This window comes from Protopterus annectens, chromosome 11.part0 (genome assembly GCF_019279795.1).
Source record: "Protopterus annectens isolate FY-2018-M chromosome 11.part0, PAN1.0, whole genome shotgun sequence".
Classification (NCBI taxonomy): Eukaryota; Metazoa; Chordata; order Ceratodontiformes; family Protopteridae; genus Protopterus; species Protopterus annectens.
In genome coordinates, this window is record NC_056745.1 from 140,829,527 (window position 1) to 140,853,139 (window position 23,613).

Genomic DNA, 23,613 nt, shown 5'->3' on the forward strand with positions numbered 1-23,613 from the left:
GACAACAGTACAATGTGTAAGAACTCTATAGCTGCAGGGGAACCCATTAAAAAAATAGGAGCCTTGAATGCAGAGATTAGTTCTATATGTCCATGTGAGCAGGCTCAGGACATCTGCGTTTTACTCCAGGGAGCCACCTTCAAGGGGATTACAAAAGCAAAATAACAGGTAGTATAAATAGAAAGTCACACACAACAATTAAGTAAGCAAGAAAGTTACATTGGTTAAGGGCACAGTTCTAGTTGGTCTCATTTAACTCTTTAGATTTCAGAGTTTTATCCTTGATTATCATGAAATTATAGCATTACTTAAGATGTAATTCATCAGTCTGTTCTAATTAAAAAAGTTCTCTAAAGTACTGACCCAGTTTTGCAACAGATTTTGTCTATACCCCCCCTGTTAGTGTCTTGTATAGAGGAAAAGCCTTGCAGACTTTTGTTTGTAGTTTTAGCTCTTGTATTATGACTGTTTACCAGAGTATTTCTTGTTTGGGTACCTTTCCTTGTAATGCTTGATGTCCTTTCATTTACCACTGGAGTATTCATCTATATGGGATTCCCTGCTCTGGAAGCCCAATGCCCACCCAGTCTACCAAAGCCTACCCTTGCTTTAATACACATTGAACGTCACCCAAATGCTTCTCGAGTAGAGTAGGGCCTAAAGGTAACGTTCAGGTGTACCATCCTCAAAGTCTGAACACTGTTTCTAACCATCACCTAAGTCTGTTTACTGCATTTTTGTTTTCCGGTGATTACTCCTGTTTACTGAAGTCCTCATCATTGCATTTAAGTACCCAGTTAGGGTTTTGTTCTTTTTCTTGAAATTTTTGTGCTGTTTGGGGTTAATGTCATCCTGGAAGGGTAAATGCCAGTGTGGGAGACAGATTCCCCTTAAAGATTGCAGAGCTTCTCACAACCATATGTCTTCGATTTGTCAGGTGTTCGTCTCGAAAACCCTTCATAGTAGGCTTTCTTCCTTTTCATTGTGTCTTGAGAACCAGCGTCTTAAGCTTCTTGCTAAAGGTGCAAAGGAAGGAACTTCCACCCCTGTGGGTCAGCCATCAGGGAAAAAGAAGGTGAAAAAGGTAAGACCAGAATCTCCAGCTGTCCAGCCTCTGCCGGCTGTTTCTCCCAAGGTTGTTACAAACCCGGAGGCTGTGTTGGATTTCTCTGCCACAACCCAGTTGGAGGTTGTTGAGGATCTGGCAGGCAGCGCATCTGATGAGGCTTAGCAGGTGTCCATTTTTGACGTTCAGGGGAATCCACAATTGATCATTTCCAAGGGGTCGGGGGGGTTCCACAGATTTTTCTTAGGAAGAAGTTCCTACTACATTTGTGAAATGCAGTCCTGAGTCAGTCTTCTCAGTTTTCTGGGGCGGACATTCCCTTAAAAAAGAAACAGAAAACTAAACATGTTTCCTCTGCTCCTAGGGATCCACAATGTGAGTGGCAGGCCTTTACTCAGGGGTTATTTTAATGCTTTACTGTCATTAAGGCCTCCTCAAGGGGTTTCGGTTTCTGCTTCTTCCTGGTTCTCTTTTCTACTTAAAAGGCCCAGAGAACTGAATTCTTCTGAGGAAGAGTTGGATTCCAATGAAGAATCCCTTACTTATTCTACTCAGATTCCTTCTCCTTTGGACTGTGGGTCAGAGGAGGAGGAATCTAATAGTCCTGATATTTCTTCTGAGAAAATTTCCTTTGGGGACTTGCTCTCTATGATGATGGAATTTTTTATGTGGGATTCTGCTTGGGTCTCTGATGTATATAAGAGGGAGTATGAGTTACTGCAGATGGAATCTCCTAAACTTGTGGCCATTCCTCCTGTTTTGGCTGCTTTGCTGGATGTTTTTTTCCAATGCCTCTAAAGAGCCCAATTCTCTGTCCCCTTCTCCCAGTAAGGCTGATAGGTTTTATAGGGTGCCTGAGGATTGTTCCTTTTTGTTCATATGTCTTGCTGCTGACCCTTCTGTGGTGTTTGTGGCCTCTGATAAACCATCTCAATTGCTTCCTTCACCCACGTTACTGCCTTCTGACTAGGATAGCAGAACCATGGACAGGCTGGGTAAGAAGGTTTATACTTCTGCTACCCTAGCTTTTAGGGCAATTAATTATCAGACCCATCTATCTAGGTATGCGTTGGCTCTTCTTTCTCAGGCTTGTCAGCTTTTTTCTGATCTTCCTGACTCTGACAGTAAATCTTCTACTCTTCCCTTGTTAGGGACTTCCTCTCAAGTAGTTCCTCATTCTATCAAATGTAGTTATGATGCAGCCAGGTGCCTCTTCTAGGGCTGCTGCTTTTGGTTCAGCAATGAAGAGTTAGTCTTGGCTTATGCTTCAACCTTTACCTGATGATATTAAGGCTAAGTTGATGGATGCTCCTCTGGATAATAAACTTTTCTTTGGGGAAGCAGCTGCTGGTTTGTTTAAGTCTCTTCAGGACAAGGGGAAGGCCTTACAGGTGCTTAAGCATGTGTCTGCTTCTCCTGTGCCTAAATTTCAAAGAAAATACCCTTCTATGCCAGCCTTTGTTTGTAGGCAATCTCGCCCTCCTGCCAAAGGTAAAAGATGTGGTAAATGGGTTTCTCCTGCTAAGGCCACTCAGACTGCAGGGATACAGAAGCCTTCCTTTCCTGACAAACCAGGTACTGTTTGACTATCCGCCTGTTCCCAATCACATTCAGCTTTCTTTTCGCCTTTCACTTTTCTTCCCATTTGGCTTTGAATCACTCAGGATTCTTGAGTTCTGTCAGTCATTCGACAGGAGTACTTCATGGTGTCAATATCCCATCTTCCTCTTATGGGCATTTCTCAGCCTCCTCTGGAATAACAACTTCCTTTTTCCCAAAGGTTCTTCAAGATCTCTTGTCTCAGGCTACTATTCAAGAGGTGCCTGTGTCCCAAAGAGGATAGGGGTTTTATTCAAGAATGTTTCTAGTGCCCAGAAAAGAGGGTACTTGGAGACCGATTCTAGACCTCTCCCATCTAGACCTCTCTCATCTAAACACTTTTCTGAAGGTGCCTTCCTTTCGTATGTTGTCCCATCAGACTCTGTTTCCTCTCTTGCTCCCTCAGAACTTTCTGGTGTCTCTGGATCTCAAGGATGCTTATGTCCATATTCCGGTCCATCCTCTTTTCAGGGAGTTGTTGTAGTTCTCTGTTGCTTCCTGGCGTTTTCATTTCTGTGCTTTGCTGTTTGGCCTTTCTACTGCCTCAAGGGTGTTCAAATGCCTCGCTCCTGTGATTGCTTTTTGCAAGTTTCAGGGGATCCAAATACAGTAAACTATGTTAACTGGAACTCAAGCAACCAAAACTCTCAAGCAACTAGAAAAAAAAAATCGAAGAAATACAGTACAATTTTCATGTGTTGCACTTTCTGCCCCCCTCCCTGCAGAAACATACGTTACGTTTTTAGAGTTTGAGTTTTAAAAAGGAAAATAGAAATAAATTCCCTCTCTCCAAAGTAAGAACAAGTCAAACCAAACAAGTAGTATAGGGTACAGTATTAGTCGGGCCTAAATAACTCCCAAGCAACCAGAAACTACAGTTATCCAGCCTCTACCATTCCCCATGGGTGCCGGTTAACAGAGTTTACTGTACAGTATTTGCTTTCTTGGACAACCTGCTGATTCAGGCATCCTCTCCAGAGATACTTTTGCAAAATTTTCGTTTTGTCGTTGCTCCTCTTCAGAGCATGGGGTTCACGATAAACTTCAAAAAGTCGTCTTTGACTCCCTTCTCAGGATCATGTCTTTCTGGGTTGTAGGATTCAGATTTATTTTATTTATTTATTTTATTTTACATTTGTTTGGTGCCAGTGCTGGCATCCCTGCCCATTCCAAGGACCTTAACTCTCATTTCTTACTTTCAAACTCTTCTTCCCCTGGCCTCCATTATAGCCAGGGAGTTTCTGAGGGCTCTGTGTTTCATGGCTTTCACCATTCTGATGCTCCCTCTGGCCAAACTCCACATGAGGAAGTTACAGTAGTTTCCGAAGTCTGTATGGCTTCAACATACGCATCCCCTAGACTTTACAGTTCCTGTTCTTCCTTGCCTCAAAAAGGAACTTTTCTGGTGGATTCAGCAGTTCTCTGAATCCAGGTCTCCCTTTTCATCCCCCTCTTCCCTCTCGGATCTGTTCACAGATGCTTCAGATGTGGGATGAGGAGCAACTTTTGGCTTCCTGAAGGTTCAGGGAGTGTGGTCGCCTAGTTGGCAGAAGGAGCACATCAGCATCAAAGAGATGAGAGCTCTTATGCTTGCTGCTCAGGCCTTTCATCTTCTTTTCTCTTTGGGGCTTGTAAAGGTATTCACAGACATTACTACAGTGATGTGATACATCAACAAATGGGGGAGGAACAGGATCTTACATTCTTTGCTGGTTGGCACTTCTGGTATGGGATTTGGCTGGTAAGTATCAAGTAACTCTTCAGGCAGCTTATATCCCTTCAGATCAGAACATTGTGGTAGACACTGAGCAGGCCCTTCACTCAATCCCATGAATGGATGTTTCACAGGGATGTGTTTCTTGACGTTGTTCACCAGTGGGGTACTCCTTAAGTAGACCTCTTTGCCTCCCCTCTGAACAATCCACTTCCTCTGTTTTGTGCCAGAGTCCCAGGTCCACTGGTGTGGAAGATGGCCTCTCATTTTCTTGAAAGGAGATGTTTCTTTATTCATTCCCTCCCCTTCCTCTCATTCTGAAAGTCCTGTTCAAAATTCAGCAGGATGCTCCCAAAATCTTGTTGGTGACTCCCTTTTGGCCATGACAACACTGGTTCCCTCTCCTTCTGCATCTAGCCAGGGGCAGTCGTCACAAGTTACCTCACAGGGTGGATCTACTCACACAAGACAAGGGATCTTTTATCCATCCCCACATGTCCACGCTTACTCACACAAGACATGGGATCTTTTATCCATCCCCACATGTCCACGCTTCAGCTGACACTGTGGGTGATAGGATTTTGATTCCTCACAGGCACCTTTTTTTTCCTGAGGTCGTACTGAAAGTCCTGCAGGAAGCCAGGAAACCTACTACTAGAGAATCCTACTTGCACAAAAGGAAGAGATTTTCTATTTGGTGTCTCTCTCATAACCTAGACCCACTTACTGTGGATGTTTCATTGGTTTCTCTCTTATTTGTGTGAGTTGCTCAGTGCTGGTTTGGCCTATTCTGTAAAGGCCCACTTATCAGCTCTCTCTCTCTCCTTGTCTGCCTTTTTCTCCTCTTTTAACTTCTAGATTTGAAGTTAAACAATTTCTTAAAGGCATCCTTATTAGACCTCCCTGGAAGCCTGTTCCTCTTCCCTGGGATCTTAATTTTGTTTTGAAGAAGTTGATTCAGGCTCCTTTTGAGCCTGATGCTTCAGTTTCCTTGCTACATTTTTCCTGGAAGACTGCTCTTTTGTTAACATTTACTTCTACCAGACAGGTGTCTTAGTTGCAGGCCCTTATGGCTTGTCCTCCTGTTTTGGTCTTTCATGAGGACAGGGTGTCCTTACGCACTAACCCTTCTTTTATGTCTAAGGTGGTTAATGAGCTATCACTAAATCAGGCTATTAATCTGCTTACTTTTTTCCCCTCTCCACAATCTGACAGTGAGAGGGTGCTGCATACTTTGGACATGCATAGGCAACTTAGGGTTTATTTGGATAAGACTAAGGCTATTAGAAAATCTGATCACTTGTTTCTTTTCACCCTAGATCTTTGGGACTTGCTGTATCCAAGCAAACTATTTTTTCTTGGATTTCTAAGGCTATTTCCTTTTGTTACACTTTTCATGGCAAAAGCCTTCCTTCTTCAGTTAAGGCTCATTCTGCTATTGCTGTGGTTTCTTCAGGTGCTTTCTTTTAAGTGATTTCAGAGGAGGACTTAAAAGTATTAATTTTCCACTTTTCCTTCCTCAGAGCTAGAATACGGGAGGGCACATACTTCATACCCTGAATGTTCACTGCATCATCTTTTGTTAACTGAAGAAAATAGTTGAGCTTGAAAAAACTGTTGTCTGTTTAGTGCTGATAAAGAGGACTTGCTGGTGGTTTTGGTTTTGGTGGTTTAGGCAGAACCTATTTGAAAAATGCTACCTCTTTAGTGTTCTGCAATCAGTAGGTCTTTAGATAATGTAGTTAATGATCATTCCACCAGAGAGACTCATCAGTCTTGCATATTTTATATATGTTTCCTTTGAACAGGGTAGTCCCCTAGGCAATTAGCTTCTTTTGAGGGGAGACCTGTGGTGGTATTTATACTACTAGGGGAAATTTGACCAGGGCACTTCAACCTGAACACCCTTCCTAGGAGTGGAGCTCCTCTTAATGGGAATTTTTCTCCTCATTCACTGTGCCTGAAGCTTAGTGTCTTGTTAAATAATTTGGTTGGGATTGGTCTTGCTTGTATACATACTGCAGAGGACCTCGTGAATTGAAACATTGTGCATATGAGCAGTAACCATATCAGTTCATTTTATTGAGGGCAGTCTGCACTTGATGCATTTTCCCATCATGCATTCCCCTTGTTAGTTTGATTCAAGGAATTCACTCTTTTTTTTCCTTTGGAAACCTTGTGGGAATTGGATTTACAAGCTTTATAATTGCATTTTCTTATACTTTGCTTTGTTATTATTTACAAAGGGTTAGCTGTTTCAGTGGCTGGTTAGGACCTGTGAGTCATAGTAGTGTGCAAACTGTTTAACCCAAGCACAGGGGTGGACCAGAGTTGGCTTGTCCCCCATAAATGTTGGTCTTGGAAAGTTTTAGTCATGTCAATGTTTCTGAATAGCTGTCCCACGTACACCTCTTCCACCGTCTCTGGCAAAGACCAGATTAACAAGATTCCTCTTTCTTGTTTGAGTCCTTTCTTTCTTTTGAAGTGTGACTTCTACACCATTTCCTTCTTACTGTGAAGGTGAGGCACCTTCCATTTTTCTTTTGCAAGATTAGGACCTCCCATTAAGAAATTACAGTAATCAGTGTTTTACATGCATATCCTTAGATTGTTGAAACTAGAAATTCCATGTAACATTAAAAAAAATACAATTTATAATGGAGTTGTGTGCAATATATCATTTCCTCTTATCTGAGAAAGTGAAATGAAATGACTACTAATCCTTTGCTGAAGGGAGCTGAAGATGTAGGTTAGTATGATGCTGATCTGAAATAAACTTGCTGCAGACTACAGAATAAGTAGTGGGTTGTACAGATATAGGCATAGGGTCAAGTAAGGCATCACCTCTGAGAAGTGCACTCCATGCAGAAAAATCAGATTCCTCTCCTGATTCTGGGGAAGAAGAGTTAACTTTGTAGCATTGCCCTCACTATCTTATTTACTGTCACATCAATTTGGCTTAAATGTGGTCAGCTCATCCTTATTGTGGGCGTTATCCTTGATGTGTCATTGTAGTTGCTGAAAAAAATCTAAATAAGATATGCAAGTCCACATACTTCTCAGTCTGTTTTCTTTTCATTAAATCGTTACTTGATTATGCCAACTTAGCCATGTGAATATACTGGCCTTCTAAAGACATGTAGTGCCTTTATTTTCTTTCTAAGCTCTGTATGGTTTCTTTGAGATTTTCCTTCACTGTCACAAGGAGACCCACTAACCTGTCTGCCAATTCATCATGTTCCTTATAGGGGAGAAGATAATCATTGGATCTGTAAGCCATGGAACCTTGCCAGAGGCCTAGATACACATATCAGCAACAAACTTAATTGTATCATTCGACATAGAGAGAGCACCCCAAAGGTAAGCAAAGTAGATCTATTTGTAGTTCAAATGACCAGCATGTGTTCAAAAAAGAAATGGCATGCATTATGGAAGAAAAAAAGATTTTTTTTCTGGGTAAGCAACTATGTGCTTAAATTTTTTATGAGTTATTAATCAGAAAACATTGCCTGAGTGCAGCTTTGTATATAGTTTTCACCCTTAATCCTTTAGTACTTTATTTTGGTTTGTTTACCGGAGTAGTACACTGATCACTAAGACCATTTGCAGGCACAGCTTGGGTGAAGAGTTCACAAAAAAAAAAAAAAAATAGACACATTTACAAACACAGAAGGTAGATAATCCTATAGACAATTAATACAATATATAAATAATATTAGGTAGAAAATCACATGAATTAATTTTAGTAGTAAATATGAGAGGGAAGCAGCAGCTAAGTACAGAGGATCAAAGCAGAAGTGATGCAGGTGAGGAGAGAGTTGGGTTATGTGTCCAGTGGACAAGCACTTGTAATTACATTTTTGATAAAGGTGTCTTTTGAGTTTAGCTCTGAAGGAGGGGAGAAGGAGACTTCTTTAAGGTGAAGGAAGGGGGATTGACAGAGTTTGGGTCCAAGAATGGAGAAGGAATGGCCAGTACAGTTCGCCATCTGGAGTGAAGGAGTTAATTGAGAGAGGTTGCAGAGGTTGTAGGGGATGGCTTTATTAGGGAGTTTGGCTGCAAGAGGTGGAAATGCACATGGTTAAAGTGCTTCCTTAGCTTGCACTGAAATGCAGCCATTTTGCACAGAGTTTCATTTCTTATGCATGATGGTGTGCTAAAAACTAATTTGTCCATTGATCACCAGTCTCTAAATTTTCATGATATTGAATTATGAATACTGATGAGGAAAGAAGCATGACCTTCGCACAGGATCAGAGAAAAAATAAATAGTCAAAAAAGGAGAGTAACTGAATCGTTTTTCAGATCTAAGTGACAAAAGAAATGCAATAAATCTAGAAGTGTAATCTGAAATGGATGTTGCACGCAAACGTAACACATTTTACTTCTGTGTTTGCACATTATCGGCTCCTAACTTTACCTGCCTTTTGTCGTGTTGCGTTGGTTTGCCAGTGTTTCACAATCAGACCTCTGTTGTTGCTGAGAAACTGAAATTCATGTGATCTGAAATTATGCACAGATTTCAGCTGGTAGCAGAGTAATGTAAGCCACAAGCCATTCCATCATGATGGCAATGGAAGGGAACAATCATAGTATCCATCACTATCTCTTAAGGAGAGACTGCAAAAGGAAAACCTGAGGTTGAGTTTATGGCCTACTATTGTCCGTGTTATTTCAGGCTTCCTGTAGGAAGTGCATAACCTGTAATTGCAAATCCCACAGCTGTAAAAATTGGCTCGACAGTTATGGAAATGTTCATCATATTGATCACTGCTGCAGTATGGGTTATATCCTGCCAAGGATATAACAGCCAGAAAGTTTCCAAAGTTTCCATGCACCAAAAGTGAAAAGCAGCTCTAATTGAACTGAATAAAAGACAAGTTTGGGTACAAAGCCCTTCAGAGCTGTACTGCCACTGAAGAGTACGCTCCCCTGAGGCTTTCAAAGATTAACGGTCAGCTTGTGCTTTCCTTTGCTGGGCAGAGAAGTTCCCTTTGGAGGGTTTCTTTATTCTTTTGTTTTATTACTTTTCTCTTCAGGAAAGTTAGTTTAAAGCTAGGAGTGTTGTGTTTTAATGGACTATCTTGAGACAAATGCAATTTTAAACAGAGTGCTTATTTTTGTTCTTGTCTGTTTAAAAGTGGTGTAAAGTTACTGAACACATTTTTTCTGTGGAGAAATTGTGTTTATTGTATTCTATGGGGTGGCATAGTGTTTCATTGCTTTTTTACTGTGTTTTTGTCATACAAGTAACTTTTTTGGACAGATGGTATTTACCGTCAATTGATGCTAGTCTTTCCTGGGAAGGAGGCACCATTTTCAGCTTGACTCCTCTGGTGTAGTGTCTGCAGTAACTATGGATAGGGAGTCAGCCATGTCCTCTGCAGCTGTTGAGGTCCCCTTAGCAGGCAAGGGAAAACTACTCCTGTTGGTCCTGGGAAAGGTGACAGGGAAGGCTTCTCTGTTGTGTCAGAATGCTGCACTTATCCTTGGGGAAGCTGCTGCTACTGCCATTAGTAACATGGTTGGCCCCATTTTTCCTATTAAAAAGAAACAGAAAACCAAGATCTAATCTACGTACTTCTCTTCAATTTTCATTGGATAGGTCTAGTTTACTGGGTCTGACTCAGGGTTTAATTCAGGCAGAGGGATTCCACTTTTCCAGAAGACATTCAAGATTCTGAATTTGAATAGGAATATGCAGGGACTGGTGCTGTTTTTTTTCTTCAGGTTTCTGATTCAGACTCAGAGGAGATCTCTGTTTCTGATTCTCCCTGTGGGGATGTTCTCTTACTCCAGGTTTCTGATTTCAGACTCAAAGGAGAGCTCAGTTTCTGATTCTCCCTGTTGGGGGGAGAGGGGGTTCTCTTTCTCTGAGACTATTGCTAGAATGTGCTAGTGTTTTCAGTGGAAGAACACTGAGGTTTCCCAATCCCTCAGAAAAATATTATGAGTTGTTACCAAAGGATTTTCCAGAACATACACCCATTTCTCCTGTTCTTTCTGCTTTAGAGCACAAGTGTTACTGCTTGCTGATAGTCATCCAGCTGTCCCTGGAAAGGCAGATTTGGATGTGTAATGTTCCTCAGTCTTTTTAATTTTCTATACACTATTACCAAACCTGACCCAGCAGCTAGAGATTACTGCCACAGTAGCCACTCCTTCCTTCCACCCCCTTGTTTTTTTTTTTTTTTTTTATGCCATGGTGTGGACAATTTATTTTTTGTTGTCCCTAACATTGTCCTTTCAGGGCTCTGCCTCCCTTTTTCTGCTAGCAGGAAAGCTGTGAATGGCTTTGTGCCAAAAAGTGTCTTTTATTCGGCTTAGCTCAACCTGCCTAACAGTTTGGGTGTGTGGAAGGCGCACTGAAGTGTAAGCTGGCCAGGTGTTATATCTTTGCCAAGGTATTACCCATTACAGCTAAGGCTACTGCAGCAGCAATCATTTGAACATCTTCTGTAATGTTAAGTTTAACTTGCACAACTGTACTTTTTTCTGTATTGCCAATAAAATATGCTGTCCTGACTGAAATTACTTTTGCCATATTCTTAACATATGAGCTTTCATCTGCTGACATCCAGCCTTGGTACCAAAGCTTTTGGTTTCTGAGGGTGTGTGTCTGATGAGTGATGTCAGTTTGTATGTATCCGAGTATAAAAGTAAAAGTAAACGTATGCACGGGTACCTCAAACTTTCTCACCGCCATGCCCATACTGGCCATGCATCAGTCAGACTGATCTTATTTGGGTCATTGCTATTGTTGCTTCACTTTCACATTTCAGATTACTGCCTCATTGGGGAACCTTCCTTTTTTTGATTTTTTTTTTTTTTTTTTTTTTTTTTTTGTGTCAGTCAGTTTTGTTAGATGTCAGTTAGGAGACGTAGGTGCAAGTGCGGTAGACAGATCCCATCCAAGAAGTTACACATTGTGGCTTTTTTGATTAGGCCCAGAACACGACTACAACACTTGCTCCATCTGCCAGTGATCTATTCCAAAAACCCTTGGGTCGAGGCTTTCCTCCCTTAACATGTTCCTCGAAACTCATTGCCTAAAATGCCTGGCCCAAGCTAAAATGGCGGAATCCACACCATTCAACATTGCCCTTCTGCCAAATAAAAAATCTCAAAAAAAACCCCCAAAAACCCCCCAAGGCAACTTGCAGCTTTGCATCTCTGAGTCAGAAGCACCTGCTGAGGCTGGAGAACCTGCATGTCCTCAGATAACCTTCTCAGTTGCACACTACTGAGACCCTGTCGGAGGCCAGTGTGGCTGCTGAAGCCTTGCAGGTAGCAGATGCCTTGTACGAGCCACTTCTCCTTATTTGAGTCTCCACAGTGAGTCCTTCAGATCCTAGTCAGGGAAGAGGTTCCAGGCAGTGTTATTGAAGTTCGCTAAGGTTACAAACCTCAGAGACTTGTTTAGACTTGTGTCGCACCTAAAAAAGAAAAAGCAGAAAACTAGGCACGTGACCTCCCCTACAGCTTCCAAGAAGAAGAATGGATGGGTTTCTCCCAGGGCTTATTTAAAGCAATCATGGCTCTGAAACCTCCTGCTTTTGTGTTCTAGCTGCCAAGGGCCGGACCACAAAGACACACTCAAGGTTTCTCTTCCTCTGAGGAGGAATGGCTTATGAATTCTGATTATTCCCTGGACTACTCATCACAGATACAGTCCCCAGAACAATTTACTTGTAATGTAGGGGATTCCATTTCTCCTGACTCCCCCTGTCAAAGAGGTCTCCTTTGGGGGAATTGTTCAGAACATGATGAGGCATTTTGAGTGGCAATCTAAGCAAATCTTGGGTGTTCAAAAGAGGTACTGTAGCCTTCTGGGAATGGGCACTCCAGCTCCCTCTCCATTCCCTCCAGTACTAGATGCACACCAGGATGCCTTTCAGTCGACATCTTCAGCTCTTGATTCTCAACCAGTGGCACCTAAAATGCCAGATAGATTCTACAAGGTGCCTGTTGAACTAAAACACTTGTATAAGAACCCTGTGGCTGACCCTGCTGCTTTCTGTCTGTCCTTGGATAAGCCTTCTAAACTTTTTCTCATTGCTAGTGCCCGTCCCACAGACAAGGATAATAGAGCTATGTATAGGTGGGGAAAGTAAGTCTACTCCACCTGCACCCTTGCATTCAGAGCCATCAAGCCTACCAGATGCAGTGGCTAAATATTTGGTATCTGTCCTACAGTCTCTGAATAAGGTCATGTCAGACCCACAATTTGCAGATTCTGAGAAACAAATGCAGATCTTTCTGTCTCAAGCTACTCAAATTGCTAGGCACAGCATCAATGCAGTTATGATGCCGTGTGTACCTCTTGTACCAGCCTGGAAACAATGATTCCTGCTATTCCTTGCCTGCAACTAGAGTTGCTATGGTGGGCAGAAGCCTGCCACCAAAACAAGGGACTGTCATTCACTCCACTCCCTGCCACCCAAACCCTAACTACAGATGCATCAGACTATGCTTGGGGGGCTCATATGAAAGGAAAGTGCATTCAGGCAAATGGAGCCCAAATCAAATGCACCTACATATCAGTCAGAAAGAGATGCAGCCTTCAAGGACTACCTTCATCCAGGACAACTACTGATAGACAGACAACACCACAGTTATGTGGTACATAAACAAGCGGGGGGGGGGTACACATTCCTACCCCCTTTGCAGACTAGCCATGGCATTGTGGAACATGCCCTTGACTTATCAAAAACATCTTCAAGCTCAATTCCTGCCAGGAAAGCTAAATACTCTGGCAGACGAACTAAGCAGAAGTCTTATGGACCCACACGAATGGAAACAGGAACCACAAGTTTTCAACATGTTGACACGCAAATGGGGGAGCCCAGACATAGATCTTTTTGCCTCACCCCAGAACTATCAGTTAGACAAAATCTGCACAAGAATTCATCACAAAAAATCTTGGAAAGTGGATGCTCTATCATTCAGCTGGAAAAACCTCAGTCCATGCTTTTCCCCCTCTGCTCCCCATAGTCCTACTAAAAGTCAGACAGGACAAACCAAAAATGATTCTGATTGCTCCAGACTGGCCACGCCAACACTGGTACCCACTCCTGCGCAATAATGTGTCACACCTTCCTCCGTGACACCTGCCTCAGACACCTTACCTACTGTCTCAGCAGAACTACCAGATTCTGCACACTCAGTTCCAAACTTTGAATCTTGCAGCATGGCTAATCAACTAATTTCACCCATGACATCTCTCAGCAAACCTGTGATGGATGTCATCTTGGAGGCTACAAGGCCTAGTACTAGAAAATCTTATGCTGACAAATGGAAAAGATTCTGTGCCTGGAACCAATCACAGGGAATAAGCACAGCAATGCCCAATATTCCTCAGATTCTGCAATACTTAACTGAGATGCTTCACAAAGGGCCTATCTTTTTCTTCCATAAAAATCCATGCCTCTGCAATTTCAGCTCATTATAACACAGAACCTCCCCTCTTCTCTCATCCTCTACTAAAGCCGTATCTCAGAGGGGCCAAAAATTTAAGACCTCCCAGGAGATCACCAACTCCTGCATGGGACCTCAATGTTGTTTTGGAAAAACTCACTCTCCCTCCTTTCGAGCCAGCTGCTACTGCGGACCTCAAATTTCTCTCTTGGAAAACAGCTTTCCTTTTAGCAGTCACTTCAGCTAGAAGGATTTCAGAATTGCAGGCTCTTATGGCAGTGGAGCCTTTCATTATTTTTCATCCAGACAGCGTGGCTCTCAGGACCAATCCATCTTTTATGCCTAAGGTGGTATCCAGTGTGGCTCTTAATCAGACCATTCATCTGCCAACTTTCTTTCCCAATCCACAGAACAAGGGTGAGCAGATTCTGCATTCATTGGATGTACACAGACAACTAGATTCTACTTAAACAGGACAAAATCTCTAAGAAAATCTGAACAACTGCTGGTGGCATTTGCTACAGGGGCAGAGGGAAAGGCTATTTCAAAGCAAACTATTTCCAAATGGATAAGTCATTGTATTAGTTTCTGCTATATGCACCATGGTAAACCTATCCCCAAGGGGATCAGATCTCATTCCACCAGGGCTGCATCTACTTCTGCAGCCCTTCTCAGAGGGGTTCCTACCAGAGATATTCTAGAAGCTGCTACCTGGAGCTCAGTTCATACGTTCACCAAACATTACCATTTACCTCTCTTCTCTAAATCCAGAGCTGGCTTTGCCACTGCTGTCCTGCAGGGCCTTATAGCTGCTCCTAATGCTGTATAAATCCATCCACCCAACCATAGCGGTGGGATTCTACCCAAATATAATGACTGTAACAGTGAAACACGAAGAACATAGTACAGTTGTGTACACTTACCATAAATGTAGATGGTAAATTGCTGCACGAGTGTCTACAATGTTTAACATTCCCAGGTTTTTCGCTAGCAAGGCATCAGACTTCAAAATGTGAAACAAACAAAATTTCCAAACTGAAAGAAAAAAAACAGCAAGGCTACCACAGTTATAGGCATAAATTAACAAGGATAAGCGCTTTCGCATATTCTGCTTCCTCTGATCCATACATAAAAAAACAAACCGCTTTATAAAACACATCTTTAGTCACATTTCAACCAATAACCAATAAAATCACTGTTTCAATTTATGCCCCTTAAAGGCGGGTTTCAAACAAACACTGCTGTTAATGCCTGTATATCTGTCTATTTGCAGCCTTAGTATCCAATTTAACTCAGCCTGTTCAACTTTGTTCAACACTCAGTGAAAATTCAGGACATAAAGTTTCATTCAATGTGTTTTGCCAAGGCAGATGTAGAGCCTGTGTCATGATTTCCAAGCAACAGACTTTTTAACATCCAAGTTTTAACTATGTTTCTAAACCCAGAATGTATGCAGATTGCTGTACATCGAATGTGGTTTATTTGGCGACCTGTGATGCCTGTACTTGTTTTTATGTAGGGAAAACTACACAGAAATTGAGAGAATTTATGTATGAGAACAGGAATATGAAAATGAACAATGCCTTGGCAACACACATTAGTGAAAATTCAGGACATAAATTTTCATTCAGTGTTGCAACATTTGAGTGAGAATTTTAGGGGCGGGGATGTGAATAACAAAGTTGAACAGGCAGAGTTAAATTGGATACTAAGGCTGCAAGCAGACCGATATCCAGGCATTAACAGCAGTGTTTGTTTGAAACCCACCCTTAAGGGGCATAAATTGAAACACTGATTTCAATGGTTATTGGTTGAAATGTGACTAAAGATGCATTTTATAAAGCTGATGTTTGTTTTTTATGTATGGATCTGAGGAAGCAGAATATGCGAAAGCGCTTATCCTTTTTAATTTATGCCTATAGCTGTGGTAGCCTTGCTGTTTTTTTCTTTCTCTTTGCTTTTTATTGCTATTTTTCCAGCATAGACTTTAGTTTGCTGATGGGCCTGCTATTTGGTTGGGAAAATTTCCAGACTAACAAGAGTCAGGGTCCCAAGAGGAAATGCTGGGAGCATAGTGCTTCCCAATCAAGTAAAAGGGGATTCCTTTCTTAAAAAGATCAGTTCCCTGCTAAAGAATAACTGTGCCAGAACTCTGGCATCCTTTCCCTTCTCCCCTTTGCATTCTCCCAGGCTTTTGCTCAACCCAGCAGACTGGCCACAAATAGTCTAAGATAGATGGGTGCTGAGAATAATTCATTGAGGATACTCTTGATAGTGGACAGAAAATCATCCTCTCTTCAGGGAAATCCCCCTGCACCTGCTAGTCTAGACACATCTGTTCTTTCCAGTATTTCTTCACATGTTGCAAGCGGAGGTTATAGAACCAGTTCCTGCACAACAAAAAGGAAAAGGTTTTTACTCCAGATTCTTTTTGGTACCTAAAAAGGTGCTGTAATGGAGACCAGTGCTAAAAGTTCTCACATTCAAAATGTCCACCTTGCAGATGGTCCTACCACTTATCATGGTGACTTTAGATGTGAAAGATGGTTATCACATTCCAGATGCTCCCAACTTCAGGAAGCGTCTGAGATTTGCTGTGTTTGACTCATGTTATTAGTTGTCTAGATTACCCTTTGAACTATCTACTGCATCTCAGGTATTCATGAAGTTCCTGGCTCCAGTGGTTGCTTACTGCAGTACTCAGGGAATCCACATTTCCCTTATTTAGAAAACTTACTGATTTGTGCAGAGTCTGTTTCTAGGTGTTTAAAGTAATTAGATGAGGTCTTGACTGTTCTAGATCACTTGGGCTTCAAGTTCAACCTACAAAACTCCTGTCTCACACCCTGTGAAGGAATTGTCTTTCTGGGATGTATGATGGACATAGAAAAAAAGACTGGCCGTTGTACCACAAGACAAAGTCCTGACTTAGAACATTTTTAGGGATTTCTCACGTCAAGAAGCTGCCTCCACAAGAAAGTTTCTCAAAGTTCGATGCTTTATGGCATCAATTATCCTCGTGATACCACTGAGGAGACCCCTGAGTGAGATAAATTCATAGGTACTTTAAAATAAAATGTTGGTCTCTGCTCCTGCATAGCCCAGTGCTGGAATTTGTGGAATGAGAGTTCCGGTGGTGGGGGGCTCAGCCCTCCGGACCCAGTTCAGTTAGTCCAGATGGACTTGTTAGATTTTGCATGGGGAGCTGGAATTTGTGGAATGAGAGTTCCGGTGGTGGGGGGCTCAGCCCTCCGGACCCAGTTCAGTTAGTCCAGATGGACTTGTTAGATTTTGCATGGGGAGCATTTTCCAGGAGAGTTCGAATGCAAGGCAAATGTTGGTCCTTCAGATGCTATAAAAGCATATAAATACCAGGGAAATGTTAGCAGTGATTTTCAGGCCTTAAAAGTTCCTCACAACTTGTAGTGATTCAAAATTCAAAGAAACTTTGTCATTTAGAAAACACAAGTGCTACCTTAATGAAATTTCGAGTGTTAGCTCTTTTACAGGAAAAAAACGTATACAAAAAGAAAAGACATGATGGGTATTAAAGAAAATAAAATGACTATAGTACAAATGTAAATGTCTGGTAGCTGACGTACATGCTTGTACACTATATACACTGGACAACACTGACTACTAGATGATTAATGCATGAAAAGAAAAGTACACTATACACAGCGGTGAAATCGGTTGATAATGCATGTAAGGAAATAATTGGAATTGCACTTGAATGAGAATATATTAATTTTAGTATGAATAATAAATAGAATTACTGTATAAAAAGAATGAGAGCGTAATAATCTACTATCTTCTTTGCTGCATATATTATTACTTGCAATTTCTTCCTTTCAGCCGTTGCTGTAACCGAACCATACAGTGCAGTTGCTGATAATAATGCTCTCAATGGTTCCCCTGTAGAAGGTATTTAGAGAATTCCTAGAGAGTTTTGTTTTTCTAAGCCTTCTTAGGAAGTGAAGTCGCTGATGGCCTTTTTCAATTAGCTGACCTGTGTTTGTACTACAAGAAAGATCCTCTGATATGTGTACCCCCAGGAACTTTGTAGCTTGGACTGTCTCCACTTCTTCACCTGAGGAGCAGGTGCATGGCAGAGCTTTTTCTGAAGTCAGTAATTATTTCATTTGTTTTATTGATGCTCAGGTCCAAATTGTTGTTGCATTATTAAATCATGGAGTTGACCTTATTTCTATACCCATTGTACCCACTCTCGTTATCACCACATATGAGTCCCACCACTGTGGTGTCATCTGCAAATTTCATGATGTGGTTGTTGCTTGCTTTTGCAGAGCAGTCATGGGTAAGGCTTGTGAACAGTAGAGGAGTCAGCACACGTACCTGGGGTACGCTAGTGTAGATTGTGTTGTTACCAGCACAGGTCTTTTGTGGTCTTCCAGTCAAGAAATCTAGGATCCATTTGCACAGCCCTTTATTTATGCCAAGGTCGATTAGCTTTTCAATAAGTTGCATTGGAATCACCATATTGAATGCTGAGCTGAAATTTATGAACACTGACATAGTTGTTCTCTTCAAGATGCTCCAATGTGAGGTCAGGTGCCACTGAAATGGCATCAGCAGTTGATCTATTTGCCCAGTAGGCAAACTGCAGAGGGTCAAAGGATTGGGGTAGTACTGTAGTCAAATGCCTTTAACCAGTGTTTCAAAGCATTTAATTTTATTTTGATGTAAGGGTCACTGGCCTGTAACCATCTTTTCAGGTGGTGGGGTTGACTTTTTTGAGCAGAGAGATTATGTTGGTAACTTTGCTGGTACTTTTTCCTGGACAAGGGAGGTATTGAAGATGTCCATCAGGACTTTGGTGAAATGGTCAGCACAACCTTTCAATACTTTCCCCAGAATGTTATCCGGGCTTGCAGCCTTCCTGGGGTTCACTTTCCTCAGTTTGTTCCTTACAGCCACAGCATTGAAGTTAAGTACTGCTTCCTTTTGGTCATTGAGAAGCTTTACAGCCTCCAGATTGTTTTTCTTTTCAAACCTGCCACAAAATGTGTTTAGACTGTCCAAAAATTCAGTGCTATCATTGCACTGAGCTGACTTGATCTTGTAGTCAGTTAGTTGTTGAATACCATGCCACAGACCTAGAGTCTTTCGCATCCTCAGCGCATGCTGCAGTAGCCTAAGCTATTTGAGGTCATGTTCTACATGCCAGCTTCCAAAGCTTCAGGGCACCTTCCACTCATCCAAACTATTGGTCATCTCGAGCTGAGCTGACTAAAAAGACAGGTGCCATTCCCTTCAGAACTTTTCTGCTGCTAAAGAATACACTCCACTGAGGCTTTTAAGAATTTATGATCGGCTTGTGCTGCCTTTGCTGAGTAGATAACTTCTTTTTTACCCCCAAAGGGAAGTTATGTACTCACTATAACGTTCCATGTTTGTAGTCCATCTCGCCCTTCATTCTTACATATGGGTTCGAAGCCGATTACAAAGCTTGAAGTCTCTAAGTTGGCTCGTGGCAAGGTAGGTATCCCATAATGCACTACTAACAATCCTCAGATCTTGTTTGCTGCTGTCTATAATGTCTGTAAGGAAAAACAGTAGATGAAAGGTCTCCAACTCTAAGGAAGATGGACATTATCTTGTCTCCAGATCCTCCAGGGATACATGGACAGGGATAGGTGGGTGTGTTCGTAAGAATGAAGGGCAAGATGGACTACAGACATGGAACATTATGGTGAGTACATAACTTCTTTATGTTCAGTAGTCCTATCTCGCCTTCATTCTTACATATGGGACAGTGTCCCTAGCACCTTTTTCTTGGGTGGCTTATGGAAATATACTCCTAAGAACCGTGGAACCAAAGGAGGTTCTACTCTTGGAGGCCAAGTCCAATTTGTAATGAGTAATAAAGGTATGAGGGGTAGCCTGACTAGGGATGGAAGTGGAGCAGCCACGCTGTCAATTTGAGGGTGTGGAGACCGGGATGGAACATGCCTGACATGTGTCATATGTGTCAAAAGGTGTGGTAAATGGGTCCAGAGTCCTTGGATTGTCCAGAAGGTGAGGCCTGAGGAAGTGGAACCAAATCTGATGAAGCCAGTAAGAAGTGATGAGAATCATTCTGCTTCCCAAAGGCTTTGCTTTCTGGATAACTTTTGATATTAGCGGAAAGGGAGGAAAAGTATAAAGAAGTCCCGAGGGCCAATTGTGGACAAGTGCGTCTCTCAGTGTCTCCCCGGGGATCAGGGTGAAGTAGCTGCTGCATTTGGTGTTCATTGGGGTGGCAAACAGATTGCAGCAAGGCTGTCCCCATTTGTAGAAAATCTGTTCCGCGACTTTCTGATTCAGAAACCACTCGTGAGACATCAAGATTGCCCTGCTGAACTTGTCGGCTATCACATTAGTTCTCCCCGGGATATGCATTGTAACTAGAAAGCGTTGGGAAGATATCTCCCACTGCCAAACACATAGAGCCTCTCGACATAGAGGGTAGGATCTGGTTCCCCCTTGTTTGTTTAAACCGTACCACTGACATATTGTCTGATTGGATTGCTATCGTCCCTAGAGGAAGAAAGTCGTGATGTGCTTGCAGTGCTAGCAGCACTGTTCTCATCTCTAAAACATTGATATGCAAGTGAGCCTCGTGTTCTTGCCATGTGCCTTGGGCTGTCCTTCCTAGATAATGCCCCCCCACCCCACCCCACCCTATCTGGGAGGCATCCATGGCCACAGCAGCAAAGGGTTGGCGAGGAATGAATGGTCTCCCTATCATTAGTTGATTGGACTGGATCCACCAACAAAGGTCCTTTTTGCAAGATGTCTTTATTAAAATGGATGAGACAGGCAGTTGCTGAAGAGACTACTGAGAAAAGAGTAGCCACTGCAGAATTCTCATATGTAGTCTGGCTAATGGAACTAGAGTTATAGTAGAGGCCATGGTTCCCGATAGTTTGAGCACTGTCTTCGCTTTGACCTTGTGTTGGGGAAGCAGGCTGTATATTTGTTGTCTTAGATTTTGCACTCTGAAGGAAGGCGAGCCATCATTGCGACTGTGTCTATTTCTGCCCCTATAAAAGTCACATATTGAGAGGGCGACAAGACAGACTTTTCCCAATTTATAGTGATGCCTAGCTGAGTACAGACTTGGATGGTTAAATCTCTGGCTTGTAGAAGTAGGTGTCTGGTGGTGGCAGTCAGGAGCCAGTCGTCCAGGTACAGAAACACTTGGAATCCAAGATGTCTCAAGTGAGCCGTTACTACCGCCATGCATTTGGTGAACACCCTGGGGGCTGTGGTGAGAACAAAAGGCAGAGCACAAAATTGGTAATGACTGGCTCCCAGCCAGAAGCGTAAATGACTCCTTGATGCTCTGTCCATTTTTATGTGGTAGTACGCATCTTGGAGGTCTATGGAGCACATCCAATTGTCTTTCCCTAATAGAGGGAGTATAGACTGCAGTGTTACCATTCGGAACTTGGACTTCTTCACACTGATTCGTTTAACTTGCTGAGATCCAAGATGGGCCTCAAGTCCCCTGTTCATTTTGGCACTAAAAAGAATCTGGAGTAAGTTCCGAATCCTATCTGGTCTGCAGGGACGGTTTGGATGACTCTCTTTTGAAGCAACTTTTGGACTTCTATAATTGCTTAATCCCTGTGATTGGGTGGAACATCTGGAATTCTCTTGGTTAGATAAGGTGGAAAAGAGAAGGGTATGGAGTATCCTCTGGAAATTATCCTTTGTACCCACTTGTCTTGTGTGATGTCGTGACAGGCTCTGGGTACAAAGATAAGCGACCCCCGACTGGCTTCAGAGAAGTGCAGCTGGGCCTCGCCTCAGGAGGCTGATAGGGACTTTCATGAAAGTCCCTGTCACCCTGGTTTTGCAGACCCCCCCCCCCGCCTCTAGGGTGACATCTACCACTATTTCCTCCTCCTCTGCCTCTGGAGAAGGAATCACCTTGTGCGTCTGGGAAAAATCTCTGAGATTTCTTGAACCACATTTTTCCCCCTCTCTGACCTTTAGGGTATGGTCTAGAAGGGACTGAAAAACGTACTCCCATGGCAGAGAGAGTCTTCCCTTCCTGCTTGCATCTGGTGAGTGTGTCTATTACCTTTGGTCCAAACAGAGAGGAACTGTCAAAGGGGGCATTGGTAAATGTAGATTTGAAGGGCTCCGCAAAGTTACACAAGCGCATCCAGAACGGTCTCCTAAGGGAAATTCCTGAACCCGCTGCCCTGCTCGCACCATCTGCTGCGTAAGGTAGCCTCATGGAGGAGTTAACAATAGAGTTTGAGGTGGACAACTGAGCAGTAACCTTCTCAGGGACTCCTTCAGTTAATGTACCTTGGAGAGTATCTCCCAGCTATTTTAGGAGATCTCTTTGAAGCCTAGTGAAATGGGTGAGGTAATTCAGCGATCTAAGAGTAAAAGCCTCTGAAGAAAAAATACACTTCCCGTATCTGTCCATCATTCAAGACAATTTGTTCGGTGAGTGGACAGATGAGGATGTCCCTGCTAGTTCCTTCTTTGTGGTTGCTATCACCACCATGACATCTACAGGCACACCTTTGGTCAGAAACTCTTTTTCCGTAGGAGCTGAAAGGAATTTGTTCGGCCTTCTAGGGATTGGTTCCATGGTGTCAGGTGTTTCCCACACCTTTCAACTCACCAAATCTAACAGCTCATCAAAAGGTGGAGACACCCAAGAGGCTGAAGGTTGAGACCTGAAAACCTTCAGGTACACTAAATCCTCATCAGAAGGGGTGACGGTGGGCCAGCCGCCTCTCTGTTTCAGGATCTCTAGGATATCTATGAAGGAGATATAATCAGAGAAAAACCTAGGGGACCCTTCTGACTCCTCGAGGTCAGTGTCAGAGATAATGGACTCATCAGGGGAGTCTAAATGCTTCCTCTTGCAAGTTTTCTTCCGAGGAGGCTCCTCAGAAGGGTATTCTGTGGAGGTCATGAAAAACTGGGGGCCATCAAAGGGGGGCTCCAGAGGCTGTGGGTCTCTGCTGTCATGAGAGAGGGATGGTGCTGAGACAGAGGTCAGGGCTTGAGGGGGAAGAACATCAGTACCCTTGTGTAGAGCTGAAGATCTAGACAGCATGCTCCTCATCCCGAAGGCAGATTCCCCCCCCCCCAGCTCCGAGGACACCACCGGTTCCAAAGAAGCAGAAGTAGCCCCAGGCTCCGGTGCGATTGGCTCTGAAACAGATGTAGGATCCAAGCTCAGCAGAGCCGATGCACCGAGAGGTAGGCTCGGAACTGAAGAAGTTTGGGTTCAAGCGTCCCCATTGGGGCCGACTGGTGAGCTTCGGCTCCTAGATACCACGGTTGGCACCGAAGGTGTTGGAGCGGAACTCTACTCCTAGAAAACCACTTGTGGTGCTGGAACAGACTGTTCCACAACAAAAGGCACCGATAGATCTGGCTCCAAAAGACCAGCATGGCTTGGAGGAGGAACAGAAGCAGGTAATATGGCCTTAGACTGCTCTAGAACCGATTGGGTCGGAGCCGACAACAATTTTGCTAGCACCGATGACTCCAAAAGTCTACACACTACCCTTTCGACATCCTCATCAGAGAGACTCCTGGAGTATGGGGATCAAGATCTCTGCAAAATTGGAGATCTAAGTGTCGGGGATACCGTTAGTAAGTCTTTTGACCGGCTCCGAGGTATGGATTCAGCTATAGTATTCGAAAAACTTGGGGCCGAAACAAGAAAGTTTATATCAATAACCTCAACTGGCTCCAAAGGCAGAAGAGCTGAAGAGGTAGCAGGTTTAACAACTTTGGCAACTTTCTCTGGAGGTTCTGACTTGTCAGTCAGTGT

General features: G+C 43.0%; 1 protein-coding gene across 1 annotated transcript in view; it reads left to right on the top strand.

Moving 5' to 3' along the window:
• Positions 1 to 23,613, top strand: part of TTLL12 (tubulin tyrosine ligase like 12) — a 636,007-nt gene that overhangs the window by 323,214 nt on the left and 289,180 nt on the right. The window contains exon 8 of the mRNA XM_044087179.1: positions 7,628 to 7,739. Within this exon, the coding sequence (XP_043943114.1) occupies positions 7,628 to 7,739 (112 nt within the window). The remainder of the gene's footprint in view (positions 1 to 7,627; positions 7,740 to 23,613) is intronic.